Source organism: Octopus bimaculoides, chromosome 20, assembly GCF_046866305.1.
Source record: "Octopus bimaculoides isolate indiv1 chromosome 20, ASM4686630v1, whole genome shotgun sequence".
NCBI lineage: Eukaryota > Metazoa > Mollusca > Cephalopoda > Octopoda > Octopodidae > Octopus > Octopus bimaculoides.
Window position 1 is genome coordinate 35,438,500 of NC_142947.1, and position 20,000 is coordinate 35,458,499.

At 36.6% G+C, this 20,000-nt stretch overlaps 1 protein-coding gene across 4 annotated transcripts in view; it reads left to right on the plus strand.

The window, feature by feature from the left end:
- The window catches only part of LOC106876102 (uncharacterized), a 568,067-nt gene that overhangs the window by 545,354 nt on the left and 2,713 nt on the right, over window positions 1-20,000 (plus strand). For all 4 annotated transcript variants that reach the window (XM_089338341.1, XM_052975102.2, XM_052975103.2 and 1 more), the window contains 2 exons: window positions 3,108-4,677; window positions 9,311-20,000. The exon at window positions 9,311-20,000 is cut by the window's right edge and continues 2,713 nt beyond it. In XM_089338341.1, coding sequence (XP_089194467.1) covers window positions 3,108-4,677; window positions 9,311-9,925 — 2,185 coding nt within the window. In that variant the 3' untranslated portion in view covers window positions 9,926-20,000. The remainder of the gene's footprint in view (window positions 1-3,107; window positions 4,678-9,310) is intronic.

Sequence of the window (20,000 nt, forward strand, 5' to 3'; positions counted from 1 at the left end):
AACCGATGCTGGTGTGTTTACGTCCCCATAACTTAGCGGTTTGGCAAAAGAGACTGATAGAATAAGTACTAAGCTTCCAAAGAATAAGTCTTGGGGTCAATTTGCTCGACTATAAAGGTGGTGCTCCAGCATGGCCGCAGTCAAATGACTGAAACAAGTAAAAGAGTAAGCTACAGTGTTTTCCATAATGGTTTGCAATATTAATTGTTGTTTCATAGACAGGTAAGGTAATGTTTCCATAAAAGATTGGAAATGCAAGACACTGCTTACACGACAGTGACACTCGTTTACAACTATCAAGTCATGTCAAAACAAGGAGACAGTAACAAGTACATACATGCACTCATACACAAGCACACACTGAAGATGTTAACAAGCCAACACCAATTGCCAAGTGATAATGGAGGAGGGGACACAAAAACATACACAATACATATAGACATGTATATGTGTGTGTGTGTGTGTATATATATATATATTTTATATATATATATATATATATATATATATATATATATATATATTAGAAGGTTTGGAGGTGATGTACAGGAATTATATATTAGAAGAAATAATAAGGTACTCAGATATCTGGATGGTTGTACATTTATAGATTTTTATTAATATGTCACATGTTTTTATAAATTAGCGCTTGCATCTATTCTTGTAGATTCTCCAGATTTAATTTTTCTTCAGAGGATTTGTCTCTTTTTTATAGTATTATTGAATGTGTGAAGAAAAATTAAATCTGAAGAATCTACAAGAATAGATGCAAGCGCTAATTTATAAAAACATGTGACATATTAATAAAAATCTGTAAATGTACAACCATCCAGATATCTGAGTACCTTATTATTTTTTCTAATATATATATATATATATATATATATATATATATATATATATATATATACACAAAATATGGGGGTTTAGTACACAGGTGATCTAAATGACTAGGCACACTAGGTAAGTGCTGTAACAGATTACCAGGACTCCAAGCTCATAGCCGAGATAGAAGTTATGGAACCATTGTAGATTTCCGATATAGCAGATATATATTTGTTAAAAGGGACAAGAAATGCTAAGGCGAGACAAACATCTCAAGTCATATATGTTATTATTATTATTAGAAAAATGTAAAGTCTTACAGCTGTCTATACCTTTCACATTTTCCCTGTTTGTTTCCAATGACAAGATACCCCAGAAACAGCTGTAAAACTTTAAATTTTTTAAATAATAATACCATATATGACTTGAGTTGTTTGTCTTGCCTTAGCGTTTGTTGTCTCTTTAACAAATATATATATATCGTTGAAATTTACAGAAAACAAAAGACGAAGACAGGTGTATAAACAACAAGCAGGTGTATTAATTTGATGCTCGGGAAGGTGAGAAAGTCTATTACATTTCCAGAAAACAAAAGACAAAGACAGGTGGTGTAAACAACAAATGGATGTATTAGTTTAACGCTCGGGAATAGAGAAAGTCTTTGACATTTCGAGCCTACACTCTTCAACTGAAAGGAACACAGAAAGAAACAAGGAGAAAAAAATATAAATGTAGTGGTCAGCGATCTATCCTGGCGAATATATATCATCATCATCATCGTTTAACGTCCGCTTTCCATGCTAGCATGGGTTGGACGATTTGACTGAGGACTGGTGAAACTGGATGGCAACACCAGGCTCCAAACTAAATTTGGCAGAGTTTCTACAGCTGGATGCCCTTCCTAACGCCGTGTGTGTGTGTAGGTATAGTCGGCAGTCACATGTTCAACAGTAGTTCAAATCAAAACCAGAATTTTAGTAGCATACCTATTAGTTTGAATCACTCTGACAAAAACTCCTCATATCTTATATCTTATATCTATATTTATCTATCTATATATGTATATATATCTCACAACAATCAGTCTCCAACTTTTGTGTCTACGATTAATTTAGTCATTCCATGGATTCTTCTGATGGGTAATTCTGTGAGCTCTATGCTGGACTGTAAAGGTTGCCCATGGACTATATATTAATATTAATAATAGTTGATTTGCTGTATATAACTATCAAATTAATTTTGTATATGTACATATCTCCATACTCTTTATTATTCTTAATATCTAATATCTATATTTCCTCTTTCTCTCCCCTTCTTTTCCCCTAATTAGTTGTGAGTAGCCATGTGGATCCCTCCGAGGGACCTACTGTGCAGTCACTCTTGTTCATAGTAATCCTCTTGTGCCCCTGGTATGAAGCTGACACCCACTATCTTTTCCTAGGGCTTGCATGGCAATTTCAATAGTGCTGGTAGCAAGAAAAAAAAGCAGCCAGCCCAAGCTGTAACCTTGTTGGTGTTATGAAGGGCATCCAGTTGTGAAAACCATGCCAAAGCTACAAACATTGGAGCTCAGTGTAGTCCCTGACCTATCGGATTCTATCCAACCATCCGACCCATACCAGTATGGAACATGGATGTTAAATGGTAATTAATGATGGTGATGACAATGTCAGAATTTTTGTTGCACCGACTGCGACCTGGTCACTGATACACTTCCACTGCATCTTAGTGGAACCGTGTCAGTGACTAGTTTTTATGTTTCTCAATGAGTCTTCATTACTGTAAATTATCTTTTGTCTTTTACTTGTTTCAATCATTAGACTGTGTCCTTGCTGGAGCACTACTTAAAGAATTTTTTAGTTGAATAACTCAACTCCAGTATTTATTATTATTTTTTTTGTAAGCCTAGTACTTATTCTATTGGCCTCTTTTGCTGAACCGCTAAGTTATGGGACGTAAACAGCAGTAATATTTATCAAACAGTGTTGACAGACAAGCTCACACACACACGCATATATATGACAGGCTTCTTTCAGTTTCCATTGGCCCAAGATTATTACACAAGGTGCCACACAATGGAACTGAACCCAGAACCATGTGATTGGGAAGCAAGCTTCTTACCACATGTTTATTTTTGTTTATTAAAAGAATTGTTTTAGTTTTTGTTTGTATGGTAACAGCAAATATTCTTTGTTTTTTTTTGTTTTTTTAAAATTGCACAAAATGTATTCCCTCTTTTAAAATATCTTTTCCTTTTGTCTTTTTTCTTTTTTTTTTTCCAGAAATGGCTGTGGACAGAATGGTAGAGTTCCTGTTCCTCTTCAAAGTAGTTCAGTAACAGCTCCACGTCCTTTCTCTTGCTTCCCAAACACCAGTACTGGCGATGGATCGACTCAAAGTGTAGCGCCCTCTTTGCCCCTTCGTCCTGTTCACAGCAGCCTTCTCCCCGGCTACACTGCTCCGACTATTGTCCAAGCTGCAGAAAGCTTGCATACCGTGCGCACAGCTACACAGCCTGGTCTGGAGATGCAATCGGTTCTTAACAGCAGCCAATCGTCCATTGGCAGCTTATTTCGGCCTTCTCCAACTGTTGCTGATCCGGCTCCAAGGATTTACCACGCTGGCCAATACGGTAACTCTCTCTATACAACAGCCAATAGCTCACTAGCTTCATTTTCCTCTCTTTATAGCATTCATGGACAGCCAGCTGGTCATCTAGCATCTGGTGCTGTGTCACCTTATAATACATTCTACCCTCAATACCCCCAAGGCTACTCACCCAGTTGCCTGTTGTCACCAGCTGGTCACTACCCTCACTTGGACTCCTACTCTGCTGTCCTCGCCAGCATGGGCAGCCACACCCAACATGTCAGCCAATCGCAGCTACCTCACACATTCATGCCAACTCATATATCACAATACTCTCCACTGTCCTCTCATCGGAATGCGACTCCGACCACTTCTCCCAGCTCCGCCGGCAACCTCGGACACTCGCCCAGCCAGTCAGCTCTTATGCATCAACACTCTCCCAAACAAGAACAAATGAGGGATTCGCTCGCTGAGGCTGCGACTGTCGATGGCTACAGTCACTCGCCACGTGGAGTTGCCCCTTCTCATAGTCTTTCAAAAGAGGATAAGTCTCACTCAGCCTCATCACAACAACAGCAGCAACAACAGAAACACTTGCACTCTCGTCAGTTATCTCCCTTATCGACTCAGAATAAAACCAGTTCTTTACTGAAGGACACTACAACCACCCCCAAAACAGATCTCAATAAGGACTTGGGTTACAAGGTACCAAGTGGCAAAGAGGGTAGTTTGAAACACCGTATACTCACCCGGCCACCCAACATCCAAATCAACGAATCTCCAGTCGTAGAGCCAGAGCAAGTATTGTCCGCTGGGGCAAAGACTTATCATCATAAGTCGGAAGCCATATCGCCGGCGAAACGGTCAAAGTCGATCAGCGAGATGGCATCGACAGGCTGTGAAATGGGAATTGGACAACACCAACACCCACATCAACAACAACAACAACAGCAACAACCACAACAACAACACCAACCACATCATCAACCGCAACTACACGGGACAAGGACATCGCCTGGAATACCTAACACCCCTATGACACCACACCTTCACTATCCTCCGCATTTCATCAAGGGTTCAATCATTCAGCTTGCCAATGGTGACCTGAAGCGTGTTGAAGATTTACAGACAAACGATTTCATTCACAGTGCCGAGATCAGTGCTGACCTCAAAATTGACTCCAGCACCGTGGTACGCACAGATGAAAATGTTGACCTTGGAACCACTATTCTCAGCTTCCTGGTTGGTGAAAATAAAGTTCAGGTATAATCATGCATATTATTATTACTATTATTATTATTATTTTTATTATTACTATTATTTTTATTATTAAGGCGGTGAGCTGGCAGAATTGTTAACACGCCGGCTGAAATGCTTAGCGGTATTTCATCTGTCTTTGCGTTCTGAGTTCAAATTCCGCCTAGGTTGACTTTGCCTCTCATCCTTTCAGGGTCGATAAATTAGGTACCAGTTGTGTACTGAGGTCAATCTAATTGGCTGGCCCCTCTAGGCCTTGTGCCTAGAGTAAAAAAAATTCTTCATCTTCTTCTCCTCCTCGTCCTCCTCACCATTATCACCACCACCACTACCACCATCACCACCACCATTGTTATTATCATTATTTTTATTAAGGCAGTGAGCTGGCAGAATTGTTAGCATGCTGGACGAAATGCCTAGTGGTATTTTTCAATTGTCTTTTAAGTGCTTAAAACCCTTCTGATAATCTTTCCTGTCCCTAAGAGGGAAACTTTCTGTAGAAAAGCTCTACAGGACATTCTGTTCCAATCTTCTCTATTATTATTATTATCATCAAGGTGGTGAACAGACAGAATCGTTAGCGTGCCAGGTGAAATGCTTAGTGGCTTTTCATCTGTCTTCACATTCTAAGTTCAAATTCTGCTGAAGTCGACTTTGTCTCTCATCCTTTAGGGGTCAATGAAATAAGTATCAGTTGAGTACTGGGGTTGATGGAATCAACTTCTCCTCCGCTCCCAAATTCCAGGCCTTGTGCCTATAGTAGAGAGGATTATTATTATTATTATTATTATTATCATTATTAGTACCGCCTGACTGGCCTTCGTGCCGGTGGCACATAAAAGCACCCACTACACGCTCGGAGTAGTTAGCGTTAGGAAGGGCATCCAGCTGTAGAAACTCTGCCAAATCAGATTGGAGCCTGGTGTGGCCATCTGGTTCACCAGTCCTCAGTCAAATCATCCAACCCATGCTGGCATGGAAAGCGGACGTTAAGCGATGATCATCATCATCGTTTAACGTCCGCTTTCCATGCTAGCATGGGTTGGACAATTTGACTGAGGACTGGTGAAACCGGATGGCAACGATGATTATTATTATTATTATTGAGTGAGGGTGCAGTGCATACCATCAAAGTGACACTGGGGTACAAATATACAAAGCTTAATATACCCATCATGACTACCCGTCTAATAAAGGTACACCAGGCACATGCATCACAGCCATATGGAACCATATGTGCGTGACATGGTGATCTTATATCAATTATTATTACCTCCCCCTTAGCAAAGGCAGCGGTGTTGTTTTTAGTCATGTTTGTTAGTCCGTGGACAAGATATCTCAAGAACCGCTGGATGGATTTGGATGAAACTTTCAGCAATGTTTGGCCTCATGACTGGCACAAACTGATTAGATTTTAGGATCGATTGGGTACTGGATAAGGATTCTGGATTATTTTTCCGTTTTTTTTTTTTACTTAATTTTTGAGAGCTGTCGGGTTCATTTTTAGTATTCTCGCTTGTGAGAGAAAGAAAAAAACCCAATGATAAATATTTCTTTGATAATCAATGTTACAATTCATGTCAAATGGCCATATGTTTCAGTCAACTGATTTCAATGTCCAGTGACTTCAATTGATTGAAATATTTGACAGTTTGTCATGAATAATTAAAATGAATTAATATATAATATATATCTGTGAGTGTGTCTGTGTGTGTGTGTGTATTTACTTATTTATTCATTGTTGTTTAAATCATAATTATTGTTAATGTAATTGTTTTTTAAACTGTAGTGGACTGGCAGAATCAGTAGAATAGTAGATAGATAAAAATTTCTTTCCTTCCCATTATGTTCTGCATTCTGATACCTTTGGGATTGACTTTTACTTTCCATTCTTCTGCGGTCAGTTAAAAGATGTGCAAATCATATTAAAGGAGGCGATATAATTTTCTATGCTTCCTGTTCCTGTTATTTTCTATGCTGCATATTATTATTATTATTATAGGAGAGTATTGTAGTTCACTTGAAGCATTGTGTATTGTTTGTAAAGTATAAAAAGTTTTGAATGGTACTACAATGCACTATAATACAAAAAATGGATTATATACCTGTTGGAATTTAGTTATCCATAGTCCGATGATATTTCAGAATAAAATTCCTGCTTCAGATATTCTTAGATGGAGTTGCTGCTATAATCGGTTTCCCAGCGGCTTTTCTTTTTTCAGAAGCGTCTCAGCAGTGGTCTCACAAAGCTCCTTCTGGAATTCCTCATAATTATTAAATAAGCTGGCAGAATTGTTAGCACGCCAGGCAAAATGCTTAGCGGCATGTTGTTCGTCTTTATGTTCTGAGTTCAAATTCCATTGAGGTTGACTTTGCTTTTCATCCTTTTGGTGTCACTAAATTAAGCACCAGTTGAATATTGGGACCAATGTAATCAACTATCCCCATTCCCCAAGTTTCAGGCCTTGTGTCTACAGTTGAAAGGATTATTGCTCTTATTATTATTATTATTATTATTATTATTATTATTATTATTATTATTATTATTGTTCTTGTTGTTATTGAAGGTGGTGAGCTGGCAGAATTGTTAGCATGCCGGGTCAAATGCTTGGTAGTATTTTGTCTGTCTTCACGTTCTGAGTTCAAATTCCACCAAGGTCAACTTTGCCTTTCATCCTTTCGAGGTCGATAAATTAAATACTAGTGAAACACTGGGATTGATATAATCGGCTAGTCCCCTCCCCACAAATTTCAGACCTTGTGCCTACAGCAAAAAGGATTATTATTGTTGTTGTTGTTGTTGTTGTTGTTGTTATCATTATGATTAAAATGTTAATGGCATTTGTTTCATCACTTTATATTCTTGCCAAGGTATTTTTAATGTTTTCAGATTGTGGAACCAAACCTTTCGTTAAATCCATAAGAATTGTCTGTCTTTTCTCTTTCACTTGTTTCCATCAGTCATTGGACTGTGGCCACACTGGGGCACCACCTTGAAGGGTTTAGTCAAATAAATCAGCTGCAATACTGTTTGTGTGTATATATATATATCATCATCATCATCATCATCGTTTAACGTCCGCTTTCCATGCTAGCATGGGTTGGACGATTTGACTGAGGACTGGTGAAACCGGATGGCAACACCAGGCTCCAATCTAATTTGGCAGAGTTTCTACAGCTGGATGCCCTTCCTGACGCCAACCACTCAGAGAGTGTAGTGGGTGCTTTTACGTGTCACCCGCACGAAAACGGCCACGCTCGAAATGGTGTCTTTTATGTGCCACCCGCACAAGCCAGTCCAGGGGCACTGGCAACGATCTCACTCGAAAATCCTACGGGAGCCAGTCAGGCGGTACTGGCAACGGCCACGCTCAAAATGGTGCATCTCATGTGCCACCCGCACAAGAGCCAGTCCAGGGGCACTGGCAACGATCTTACTTGGCTTGCCGGGTCTTCTCACGCACAGCACATTTCCAAAGGTCTCGGTCAGTAGTCATCGCCTCGGTGAGGCCCAATGTACGAAGGTCTTGCCTCACCACCTCAGCCCAGGTCTTCCTGGGCCTACCTCTTCCACGGGTTCCCTCAACTGTTAGGGTGTGGCACTTTTTCACGCAGCTATCCTCATCCATTCTCACCACATGTCCATACCAGCGCAATCGTCTCTCTTGCATACCACAACTGATGCTTCTTATGTTCAGCTTTTCTCTCAAGATACTTACACTCTGACGGGTATTCACATTGACATATATAGAAAATGGAGGATAATATGCTGAACTCAACTACTTGCAGACGGTGTATCCCGTTGAATTCATTAATTTAATTCATAGCAAAAGTGACAAAAAAAGGAAGAAAAGAAAAAGAAAGAAAGAACCAAAGCACAGGTGTCTATGGCAGACTATGTTATTTTGCCAACATGGTTTACATATAGAAGTACAAAGTACATAAGGATAGTGGGTTGAACCCCCAACCCCTAACTCTCTCACGTTATATATATATATATATATATATATATATATGCATACATGTATTTAGTAAATGAATATATGTGTTCAACAGTTCTGTTCATGCAACACATGTTTCAATAATGATGACGGTTTCAAATTTTGGCTCAATATGTTAAATCATGAAACAAGAGCAATCTATTCTGCAGATTTAATGCAAGGCTTGGTTCCAAATTCCAGGATCCCAAGAATGTTACTAAACAAGGCTGGCACCCGAAGAAGGCTACAGGGTACAATGACCAAAATACTGTGATGAAGACATGCCAAGATTCCGACACTAGTCTATAAATATTTGTGTATCATCATCATCATCATCATCGTCATCATCATCATCATCATCATCATTTAACGTCCATGTTCCATGCTGACATGGTTGGAAGGTTTGAATAGAATTTGATAGGTCCAAAGACATCTGCATGTTCTAGTGTCTGCTCTGGCATGGTTTCATAGGCTGGAAGCCCTTTCAAATGCCAACCATTTTAAAGCATTTACTGTATAACAGAATGGTAGTTCTTTGTCTCAAAGATTCAGGCAAACGTGTTTAATGCTTCATTTACTTTAAAATATTTGATGTTAATTAACTGATAATTAATTATTCTTGTAAATATTAATGCTTTTTTTTTTTTTTTCTTCGTCAGGTGACTGTGGAAGCCACCCTGGAACATCCTTTCTTTGTTTTTGGTAAAGGATGGTCATCATGTTGTCCCCAACGAACGATAAAGCGCTATGGACTTGACTGCCACAAGTTATCAGTTGGGGATGTCTGCATATCTTTGACACACAAAGAAGCGCCCAGAGATATGATCCATCCCCAATACCCGCAGAGCTTTAAGGGGACCAAAATCGACGGAGAGGCCCACTCCAACTTCCGAACTGCTAGTACTACTTCTACTATGAATACAACTCTATCCACAACATCAGCATCATCCCCAGTGTCTAATTGCCAACAAAACCAATCAACTTATTTAAGTCGGCACTGCAGCCCTCCGGCAGCTATGAGCTTCGGTCATAAACAAACTACAACACACAGTACCGAGACTCAGACAAATTTAGCCCCAGAAGATATTAGTAGCAATAAAAATGGCACCGCTACCAACACTAGCAATAACGGTAGTGGTTTAGGGGTTCAACAGGTACGCAAAAGGCGTTGGTCAGCTCCGGACAAAATAAAAGTTGAACCAATTGCTGAGTTCGACAAATCGGCTTCCATTATTGCTGAAGACAGTAAAACCAACGTCACCAAAAATGACTGAGAACTTCTGTGGATGTATCTATGTGTGTGTGTGTGTGTGTGTGGTAGTGTGAACGCGTGAGTGCATGTGCAATAGTAGGATGAGGTGATATTTACTGCTGCTATTGAGTAGTCTAATAAAGGGGTAGAGGTGGAGTGAAAGAAGGGGTGGGGGTTGGGGAATATGTGGCAATGGTACGAAAAGAAAGAGGGAATAAAACTGTGGACTAAATGAAAAAGGTGAATGGATTTCATAGGGAAAATCTCAAATGTTTAAAGAAAGAGGAAGATGAAGAAATGGCTAATTTGCAAATAAGGAATTTTTAAAAAAGACAAATGTGTTAAAAAAGTTAATTGGTTAAATTTAATGAAGTTTTATTACTGTCTATCATATACATAACATATATAGATATAGATATATAATATATAAATATATATATATATATATATATATATATATATATATATATATATGCATACATATATATATGCATACAGTATATGATTTTTGAAACCATGGATTGCTTTACAACTAAAGTTGTTTTTTGGATTAATATGAATGATATGATATTGTTGAAAGGTGAAAAAAAAACAGAAACACACAAAAAAAGCAACAAAAGAAAACAAAAACAAAAACAGTAAAACAAGTGATAAGTTGATTATATTTTTCTCATCAGAAAGTAAACAAGAAAGTATTTTTTTGCTTTTTTTTTTTCTCCCCCCCCCCCCCCCCATGTAAATTGTTAATTCTCCCACATTCTCTCTGTTTATCTATTTATCTCCCTTGATTGGAGGACAGGATTTTTTTTTTTTTTTTAAATGTGAGATGACACATTTGGGATATATTTTGGACACTCAGTAATACTTTTAAAAGATGTTTTTTTTTTTTTTTTTGCTATATTCTGAAAATTTTTAGTCTTTTATCCCATTCTTGGTGGGGTTTTTAGCACAAACAAAAAAAAGCCCAATATAAATACAAATAAAAAAAAAAAACATAAACAACTCTTTTTCTTCACCCTGCCTTTAAAAGAAATTTATCTCCATATCTTTATCTGACTCTGCTGTCTCCCCCTCATTTTCTCTCCTTCGTTTCTCTTTCTTTCTTCATATATATATATATATATATATATATATATATATATATATATATATATATATATACATAAATTATTAAGGTGGCTATTCACAATTTAGAACCAAAAGGTAACAAGTGTAGTGGTCACTAAAGTGCTCTCGTGTGGCTAACAGCTGTTTTGGCTCTTATTTCTAGCAATGTCAGTGCTTACTAGCACCTTCTGTCACTTTAGTAACCACTACATACGTGTGTGTGTGTGTATGTATATATATATATATATATATATATATATATATATATGTGTGTATATATATGTGTGTGTGTGTATATATATATATATATGAATTACAGGACATCATTAACCATCCTAGTTATTGCAATATTAAAGTATTAATATCAAGTAAAAAGTGTTAATTCTAGTTTTGAATTTCCCTACCTATAAATCATTGTCAATGAACTAGCTTGATACATATCTGCATGTAAGATATATATATATATATATGTAGTATATACATAGAAAAAGAGATTGATCTCTTTAAGTGTTTTCCAGTGAAATAAAAGTATTTTGTTTTATTTGCAGCCACTCTTTTATTAATAATGCTTGAATTTTGTAGGAAGCATTATTAATGAAAGAGGTGGGCTGCACCTACCCACATTAAAATTCCCTACTCCTGCTACCAGCAAAAAAAAAAGAAATGCAAACAAAGAAAATCAAAGTGTGATGGCAACCATTTCGTTGTTTCTTGCTTGTCAAAGTGAAGTTGATGCAAGATAATTTTGTATTCTTCATCACTGTTTCAAATCGTCACCTCATCTCATACACTTCACCTTGCAAAATACCCTTGTTTGAGACAGCAGCAGGTGGAATAGGATGTGGAAGAAAGGCGTCAACATCACAACATCCCATTCTTCTTCCTCTCTCCCTTTCACTGAAATTGTAAAATGTTGAAAGCAGGCAAAGGGGAAGAAAAATGGTGAAACCAAAATTGTCCGTGATTTTTTTTTCCTCAATTCTGGTCACTAAAGCAGCATTTGCCTGCACTCTTTAATTTTAATGGGGATCATTTTTTTTATGAATTTTCATTGGTTAAAAACCTGGATGGATAATTTAAAGCACAATCTTTTACTGAAAATGCTGTCACTTTCTAGAAGAGGAAATTCTTACTTCTCTAAAAAGAATTTAGGATGTTGCCTGTTGTTTTTCTTTGTTTTCCTTTTCTGAAGAACGGTTTTCATTTTAACAAAAAAAAATAATATATATCTGTATGTGTGTGAGTGTATACATATATGTGTGTATGTCTGTGTGTGTGTATACATGTATTTAATAAATGAAGATGAATACATATTCAACAGTTCAGTTCATGCTACACATGTTTCAGTAGTGTGGCAATTACTTGCACTCAATGTATTACATCATTATTTTACATGCTAAACTACCCCACATTTCATCAGGCATCTTGCAAACCAGTGGAAGACGAAAATCAGTCTATATATGCGTGTGTCTGTGTGTGCGTTTTTGGATACACAAACAGTAGACTGCATTTATTTATTTGAATCTGATGATTTTCTATATGTATGTGTATATATAATAATATATATATATATACACACACGCATTGATGATGATGATATTTATACACACACATATATATATATACATGTGTATGTATACACATACACACACACATACGTGTCTATATAAATAAAAATACACACACATACATGTATATATACACATATATAGACAGATATATATAAATTTTATTTTTTCTGATTAAAAGAATTTTTACAAAACAAAAACAATCTCATGTGGATTATCGACGATGATGATTATAATAATAATAATAATAATAATAATAATAATAATAATAATATTGATAATAACAATTACCTTTTCTTCATCGTTTCTCCACTTAAAAGTAAACATGGAGACTATGGCAGTGAAAGCCAACCTTCTCTATCATGATAACTATTTACGCACACTACTTTGTCTAGTTTCATCCATTGACTTTCTATTGGTTTTTGTTTGTGTTTTTTTAAAGTTATTTTGTGATGACAGTAAAGAAATCTTGTCATATTTTACTGATGAATTTTATACATATACATATGTCCGTGTGTGAATGTATATGTGTATGTATATGTATGGGATAATAGGAAGTATGAAATGCAATGATGTGGGAAAAAAAATAGTACTCAATACAGTTGGGTAGAGCAGAATAATATCCATTGAAAACTATGTATATAGCATAGGCCAGATACACAGATTCACTTACAATCTTAACTACAATACATAGACATATTTGTAAGCAACTCATACACACATGCACACACACAAACAAACACACACACACATGCATTACTCACACCTGCCACATAACAAGATACCACTTCATCAATTCCTGTTTCAGTCTATAGATTACCAAATCTATATAGTATCGCAATATGTAAGCAAATTTTATATATATATATATATATATATACCTTTATTCTTTTGAGTACTATATTGCTGGTTATGGTGTATAACAGATCACTATGTTGCTGATGGTTGCTCTTGGCAATGCCAGTCTTGTTGGTATTGCCAAGTGCAATAGTCAGCACAAAACTAAATAACATTCTGTCCACTAATATACCATAAGTAGTAATATATATAGCCAGGCAATACAAAAGCATAACTTCTCAATTTCTTTTCTAAGAGTTGTGTTTTTCTGCAACCTTTGGACAACTATCCCCTTATCTCAAAAGCATTTTAATATGCATGTTTCAGATTTTGTGTAATATACAATAGGAAATACATCCCTTTACAAATAATCTTCTTCAGTTAATACATTTCAAAATATACACATTAAATGCTCTCAAAATATTTGGTTTGTCCACATATATACATACATATATAATATCTATATTACTGACAGTAACTTTGAAATTTCATCAAATGGTTGATTCAAATTACACTTTTTTTAGAATCTGCTCTTGTATTGAGTCCTGTTTGCAGGCTGTATCTATTGTTTGTAAACTTTATATGTGTGTGTGTGTGTGTATTTATGTATGTATATATATGTGTGTGTGTATGTATATCTATATGTATGTATATAGATGTGTCTACACATACAAGCCAGAAGCATATTTAATGTAGAAGCACACAGGAATGGAGGAATTACATGTTTGGGGGATATTTCAAGACTGGATCTACTTGTTGGAGAAAAACAATGGATTAAATTATTTAAGAGAAAATAAAAGAAGAAGGAAAACAACAAGGAAAACTGAGTAATTAGTTTTTATGGTAACGAAACCTTTGCTGATTTAGATATTGTTGTCTCCTTCCCATTTATCACCCCTTACAATCCCACTCCTTTTAACTTCTTCCATCGTCACTGTTGCATCTCTTTAAACCCACCACTTGTGTTCCTCGTTTCACTAGAACCCATATACTTTATTGCTTAAAGCCTGTCCCTTGCTCGGAATGAGACGATTGCATTGCTACTCTTTGGATGCTGAACATTTTGGTCCGGCTGATGAGGCATTTAGCCTTCGTTTTGGCTGCAGTACTTTTCGGCACTGGAGGCAAACACACACACACACAGAAAGAGAGAGAGAGAGAGATAGAGAGATAGAAACATTTTCTCTCTTCATTCGCATAAAGAGAAATAACGCTCACGTACATAAACAGAGAGAGGATAAGAAAAACACTACGATGTCTGGTGTCAAATCAGCAAGACCAAATAGGCAGTGCCAAAACAGCCATACCAAAATGTTTCTTACCCAATTCTTGCTCTGTCCCCTCTGTCAACATCACCCAACATAAAAGGACATCCTCTCGTGTTTCATCTGTTGTTTTTTTCTTTCTTTCTTTCTTTTTCAGTTTAACATATTTTCTCTCTTTCTCTTTCTTTCTCTGATTTTCATTATTGTTGTTCTTGTTGCTGTTGCTGTTGTCATTGCTCTTCATTTTCTCAGTTTCAAATCCTGCCAATGTATCAACTCCTTTTCTTTCATTCATCTTTCAAGGCCTGATTTAAAAAAAAAAAAAAAGTATTAAATACAGGGTGTGTGTGTGTGGTGGATTGAATCCATTTATCTACCCCCACCCCATTCCCCTCAGTTTCCAACCTTGCTCCCATTTTAGAAATTAAAGAACTGTGGATTGACAGAATCATTCAAGCATCTGACAAAATACCTTGCAGTATTTCTTCCAATTCTTTACATGCCTCATCATCATCATTATCATTTTAACTTCAACTTTGTCTTTGATCTCTCCATGTTCGATAAAATAAAGAACCAGCCAATCAGTCAGAATTACTAGCCTTGAGCCCAATTCAAAAAAACATTATTATTATTATTGTTGTTATTTACTTTTAATTTGAATGTTTGTTGCAATTACTTCTGGAAACATACCCAGCACCCTAAGGCAAGTGAAGGATAAGAGATGTTACAGTATAACTGAAAGCTTGGGGAGGGTAAGTGGCAGGGGCAGTAGCGAAATATCTCCAGACATTTAAATTGATAGGGTTTTTTCTAAGGATGCGGGCAGTACTTGTCAGCACAATCTTCTGGATTTCTCTGAGACATGGTTCTCCTGGGATGTTGTCTAGATGTTTCTGACATCCCCCTTTTTATTATTTTTAGTTTTTTTTATATATCATACCTGGGGCACCTACATTATTATTATTATTCTCAGTGACACTTTTGCTCTGGCAAATGTTATACCAACACTATACCAAAAAAGCAAGCTATATCCAATGGCCAACATCCTCCTTAGAATCCTTACTGTTCCTAACTGTTGTTATTATTATTATTATTATTATTATTAAGGTATATTTCATCCGCCTTTACATTCTGAGTTAAAATTCCACTGAGGTTGACTTTCATCCTTTCAGAGTCAATAAAATAAGTACCAGTTGAGTATTGTGTGTGTGTGTGTGGGGGGGGGGGTTATGTAATTGATTAGCTCCTCTCCAAAGATTTCTAGCTTTGTGCCTCTATTAGAAACAGTTATTATCATTATTATTATTGACTCTTTACATACTGAGTTCAAATCCCGCCAAGATCAATTATGGCGATAAGCTGGCAGAATCGTTAACATGCTACTTGAAACACTTAGCAACATTTCTTCTGGGTTTATTTTTTGAATTCACTTACAGTCAAGGTCAACCCTTAGAATTGGTGGCCTTGTGCCTTCAGTAGAAAGGATTATTATTATTATTATTATTATTATTATTATTATAAAGGTGGTGAGCTGGCATAATCACTAGCATGCTGGGTAAAATGCTTAGCAGTATTTCATCTACCGCTACGTTCTGAGTTCAAATTCCACCAGGCTCATCTTTGCCTTTAACCCTTTCAGGGTTGATGTAATTGACTGGTCCCCTTCCCCCAAAAATTTCAAGCCTTGTGCCTTTAGTAGAAAGGATAATAATAATAATTATTATTATTATTATTATTATTATTATTATTATTATTATTATTATTATTATTATTATTATTATTATTGTTGTTGTTGTTGTTGTTGTTATTAAAGGCAACAAATTTTGTGAATTGGAGAGCATGGAACAAAATGACTTGTGGTTTCTTTCAAGCTCTTTAGGGTCTGATTTCAAATCCTACCTCGGTCAGCTTTTATCTTTAATCTTTTAGGAATCAGTAAAATAAATTACCAATCAAGTATTACAATCAATGATAACTGGTCTCTCCCTCAAAAAATTGCCAGCCTGGTACAAGAATTTGAAACATTCATCATTATTATTATTATTATTATTATTATTTCACCAAGATCAACTTTGCCTTTCATCCTAACGAGGTCATTAAAATAAGTGCCAGTTGAACCCTAGGGTTGATGAAATTGACTCGTCCCCTCCCCCACAATTGCTGCCCTTGTGGCAAAACTCTTGAAGCCATTATATTATTAGCACGCCGGGCGAAATGCTAATATTTCGTCTGTCTTTACATTCTGAGTTCAAATTCTGCTGAGGTCGACTTTGCCTTTTATCCTTTCAGGGTCAATAAATTAAGTATTAGTGAAACACTGGGGGTCAATGTAATCAACTAGTCTCCTCACCCAAAATTTCAGGCCTTGTGCCTTTAGTAGAAAGGATTATTATTATTATTATTATTATTATTATTATTATTATTATTATGAAGGCAGTGAGTTGGTAGCGTGCCAGACAGAATGCTGAATGGCATTTCTTTCAGGTATTTACATTCTAAGTTCAAATCCTGCCAAGGTTAGCTTTGCCTTTTATCCTCAGGGGTGGGGGTTTAAAATAGAGAACTGACCCCTTCCCCTCGAAATTGCTGGTCTTGTATCTAAATTAGAAATAATAATAATAATAATAATAGTAGTAGTGGTAATTATCATCGTTTCCACTATCGTTGTTATCATCAGTAATCACCAGGATTCTAGGGTATTGGATTAAAATGTATTACAGTTGTCATCATCATCATCATTTAACATCCCTTTTTCCATGCCGGCATGGGTTGGATGGTTTGACAAGAACCGGTAGACTGGAGGGCTGTAGTGAGCTCCAGTGTCTCTTTTGGCACAGTTTTTACATCTGGATACCCTTTTTAACATCAACCACTTTACAGAGAGTACTTTGTGCTTTTTTGCTTTTTTATTTCTTTGTGGCACCAGCATGAGTGAGGTTGCTAAGTATCAGATGCCCTCAAGTGAGTTGAGTGTATAATATTGAGGAATATAAGTGTATGCTGAAATGTAAATATATGAATTCTCTTGCTGGATAGAGACAGAGAGGCCTTGTGCCAAAACTTGAAACCATTATTATTAAGGCGGAGAGCTGGCAGAATCGTTAGCACGCTGGGTCAAATGCTTAATGGTATTTCATTCATCTTCACATTCTGTGTTCAAATTCTGCCAAGGTTGGACCTTGCTTTTCATCCTGTGGGGGTGGGGGTGGGTCAATAAACTAAGTACCAGTGAAACACTGGGGTCGATATAATCAACTATCCCTCTTCCCCAAATTTCAGGCCTTGTGCCTATAGTAGAAAGGGTTATTATTATTATTATTATTATTAGATCTGGAAGTTACAAGTGAGCTGGTAAACTTGTTATGGTAAAAGGAAAAAAAAAACCTCTTTACAGTATTTCTTCTGAGATTTTGCAATTTTAGTTCAAATCCTGCTGAAATCAACTTTACTTTTGGGCCAGTGAGCTAGCAGAATCATTAGTATATATGGTGAAATGCTTAGTGGCATTTTGTGCACCTTTACTTTCAGAATTCAAATTCTGCCATGGTTAACTTTGCCTTTCATCTTTTTGGTTTACGCACTGGGGTTGATGTAATCGACTTTGGCTGCCCCAAATTTGCTGATCCTGTGCCAAAATTTCAAATCCTTATTATTAAATCTGGAGACTCATCAGAAGCTTTCCTTTATATTGTGTGACATCAGGATAGAGAGGTAGTGGGGAGGGGGGTATCGGAGTTAAATCCCTAGGGTTTCACAATTCAAATTCTTCCTATGTTGTTAGCTTTGCCCTTCTTTCTTCTTGGGCTGTCATTTATAGTCTCAGGTCAAATTTAATCAAACAATACATTAATCAAATGCAGTCTGGCCATGACCATCTTGGTGCTTTTCTGGAAGGGTCTCTTGGACTACATTACCCATGTATTTTCTTCTTTTGTTTTTCCAAGACAGTTAAGTGTGTTTTTTGGGTGATTTAGCTGCTGTTTCTACCAGATCAAGCAACAACTTTGGAGACCTAACTGTCAGTTGTTAGAATAAGTACCAGGAATATTCTAGTGTTTATTCCATTAGAAATACTTTTTTCCCTTCCCCAAGACTTTATTGTATAACTGGGTAAATGAAGGAAACTGTTCAGAAGCCTGTCAGATGAATAGATAGAGTGTACCCGTAATTCAAAGGTCCAGCTTTGTTCCAGACTGTGTGTGTCACTGATTTTTGCTTGAGTAATATGTTAAGGGCACACATGTCTGTGGAATACTCAGCCACTTACTGAGCAGGTTGGATAGTTGACTAAACAACTGTATATTCTCTTTTCAGACTGCCAGATATTATTGTTGTTATTACTGTTACTTTTTTGTTACTATAAAGAAAGAATTATTATTATTATCAGGCAGCAAGTTGGAAAAATCATTAGCATGCTGGACAAAATGCTTAGCAGCATTTCTTCTGGTTTTATTTTATGAGTTCAAATCCTACCAAGGTCAACTTTACCTTTTCTCCATTGGGGGTTAATAAAATAAGTACCATTTGAGTTCAGGGTTGATCTAATTGACTAGCCCCCTCCTCCCAATATTTCAGGCCTCGTGCTTATTAATAGAAAGGATTATTATTATTATTATTATCAAGGCTATGAGCAGGCAGAATTGTTAGTGGTATTTTGTTTATCTCTACGTTCTGAGTTCAAATTCTGCCAAAGTTGACTTTGTCTTTCATCCTTTCAGGGTCGATGAAATAAGTACCAGTTATGTACTGGGGTTGATGTAATCGACTATCCCCCTCCCAGGCCCTGTGCCTTTAGTAGAAAGGATTATTATTATTATTATTATTATTATCATCATTATAAGGTAGTAAGCTGTCAGAATCCTTAGCACATCAGGTAAACTACTTAGCAACATTTTGTCTGTCTTTACATTGTGAGTTCAAATTCCTCTAAGGTCAGATTTGCCTTTCATGTTTGCGGGGTCAATGAACTAAGTACCAGTTATGCACTGGGCTCAATGTAATCCACTCGCACCCACCCATTTCAGCCCTTCAAAGCATTATTATTATTATTATTATTATTATTATTATACAAGGCAGTAAGCTGGCAGAATCATTTGCATGCCGGGTGAAATGCTTAGCTACAAGGTTGACTTTGCCTTTCATCCTTTTGGGGTTGATGTAATTAACTTAACCTCTCCCCGCAAATTTCAGGCCTTGTGCCTATAGTAGAAAGAATTATTATTATTATTATTATTATTACTATTTTAAAAGGCGGTGAGCTGACAGAACCGTTATCACACCAGGCGAAATGCTTAGCTGTATTTCGTCTACCGCTACGTTC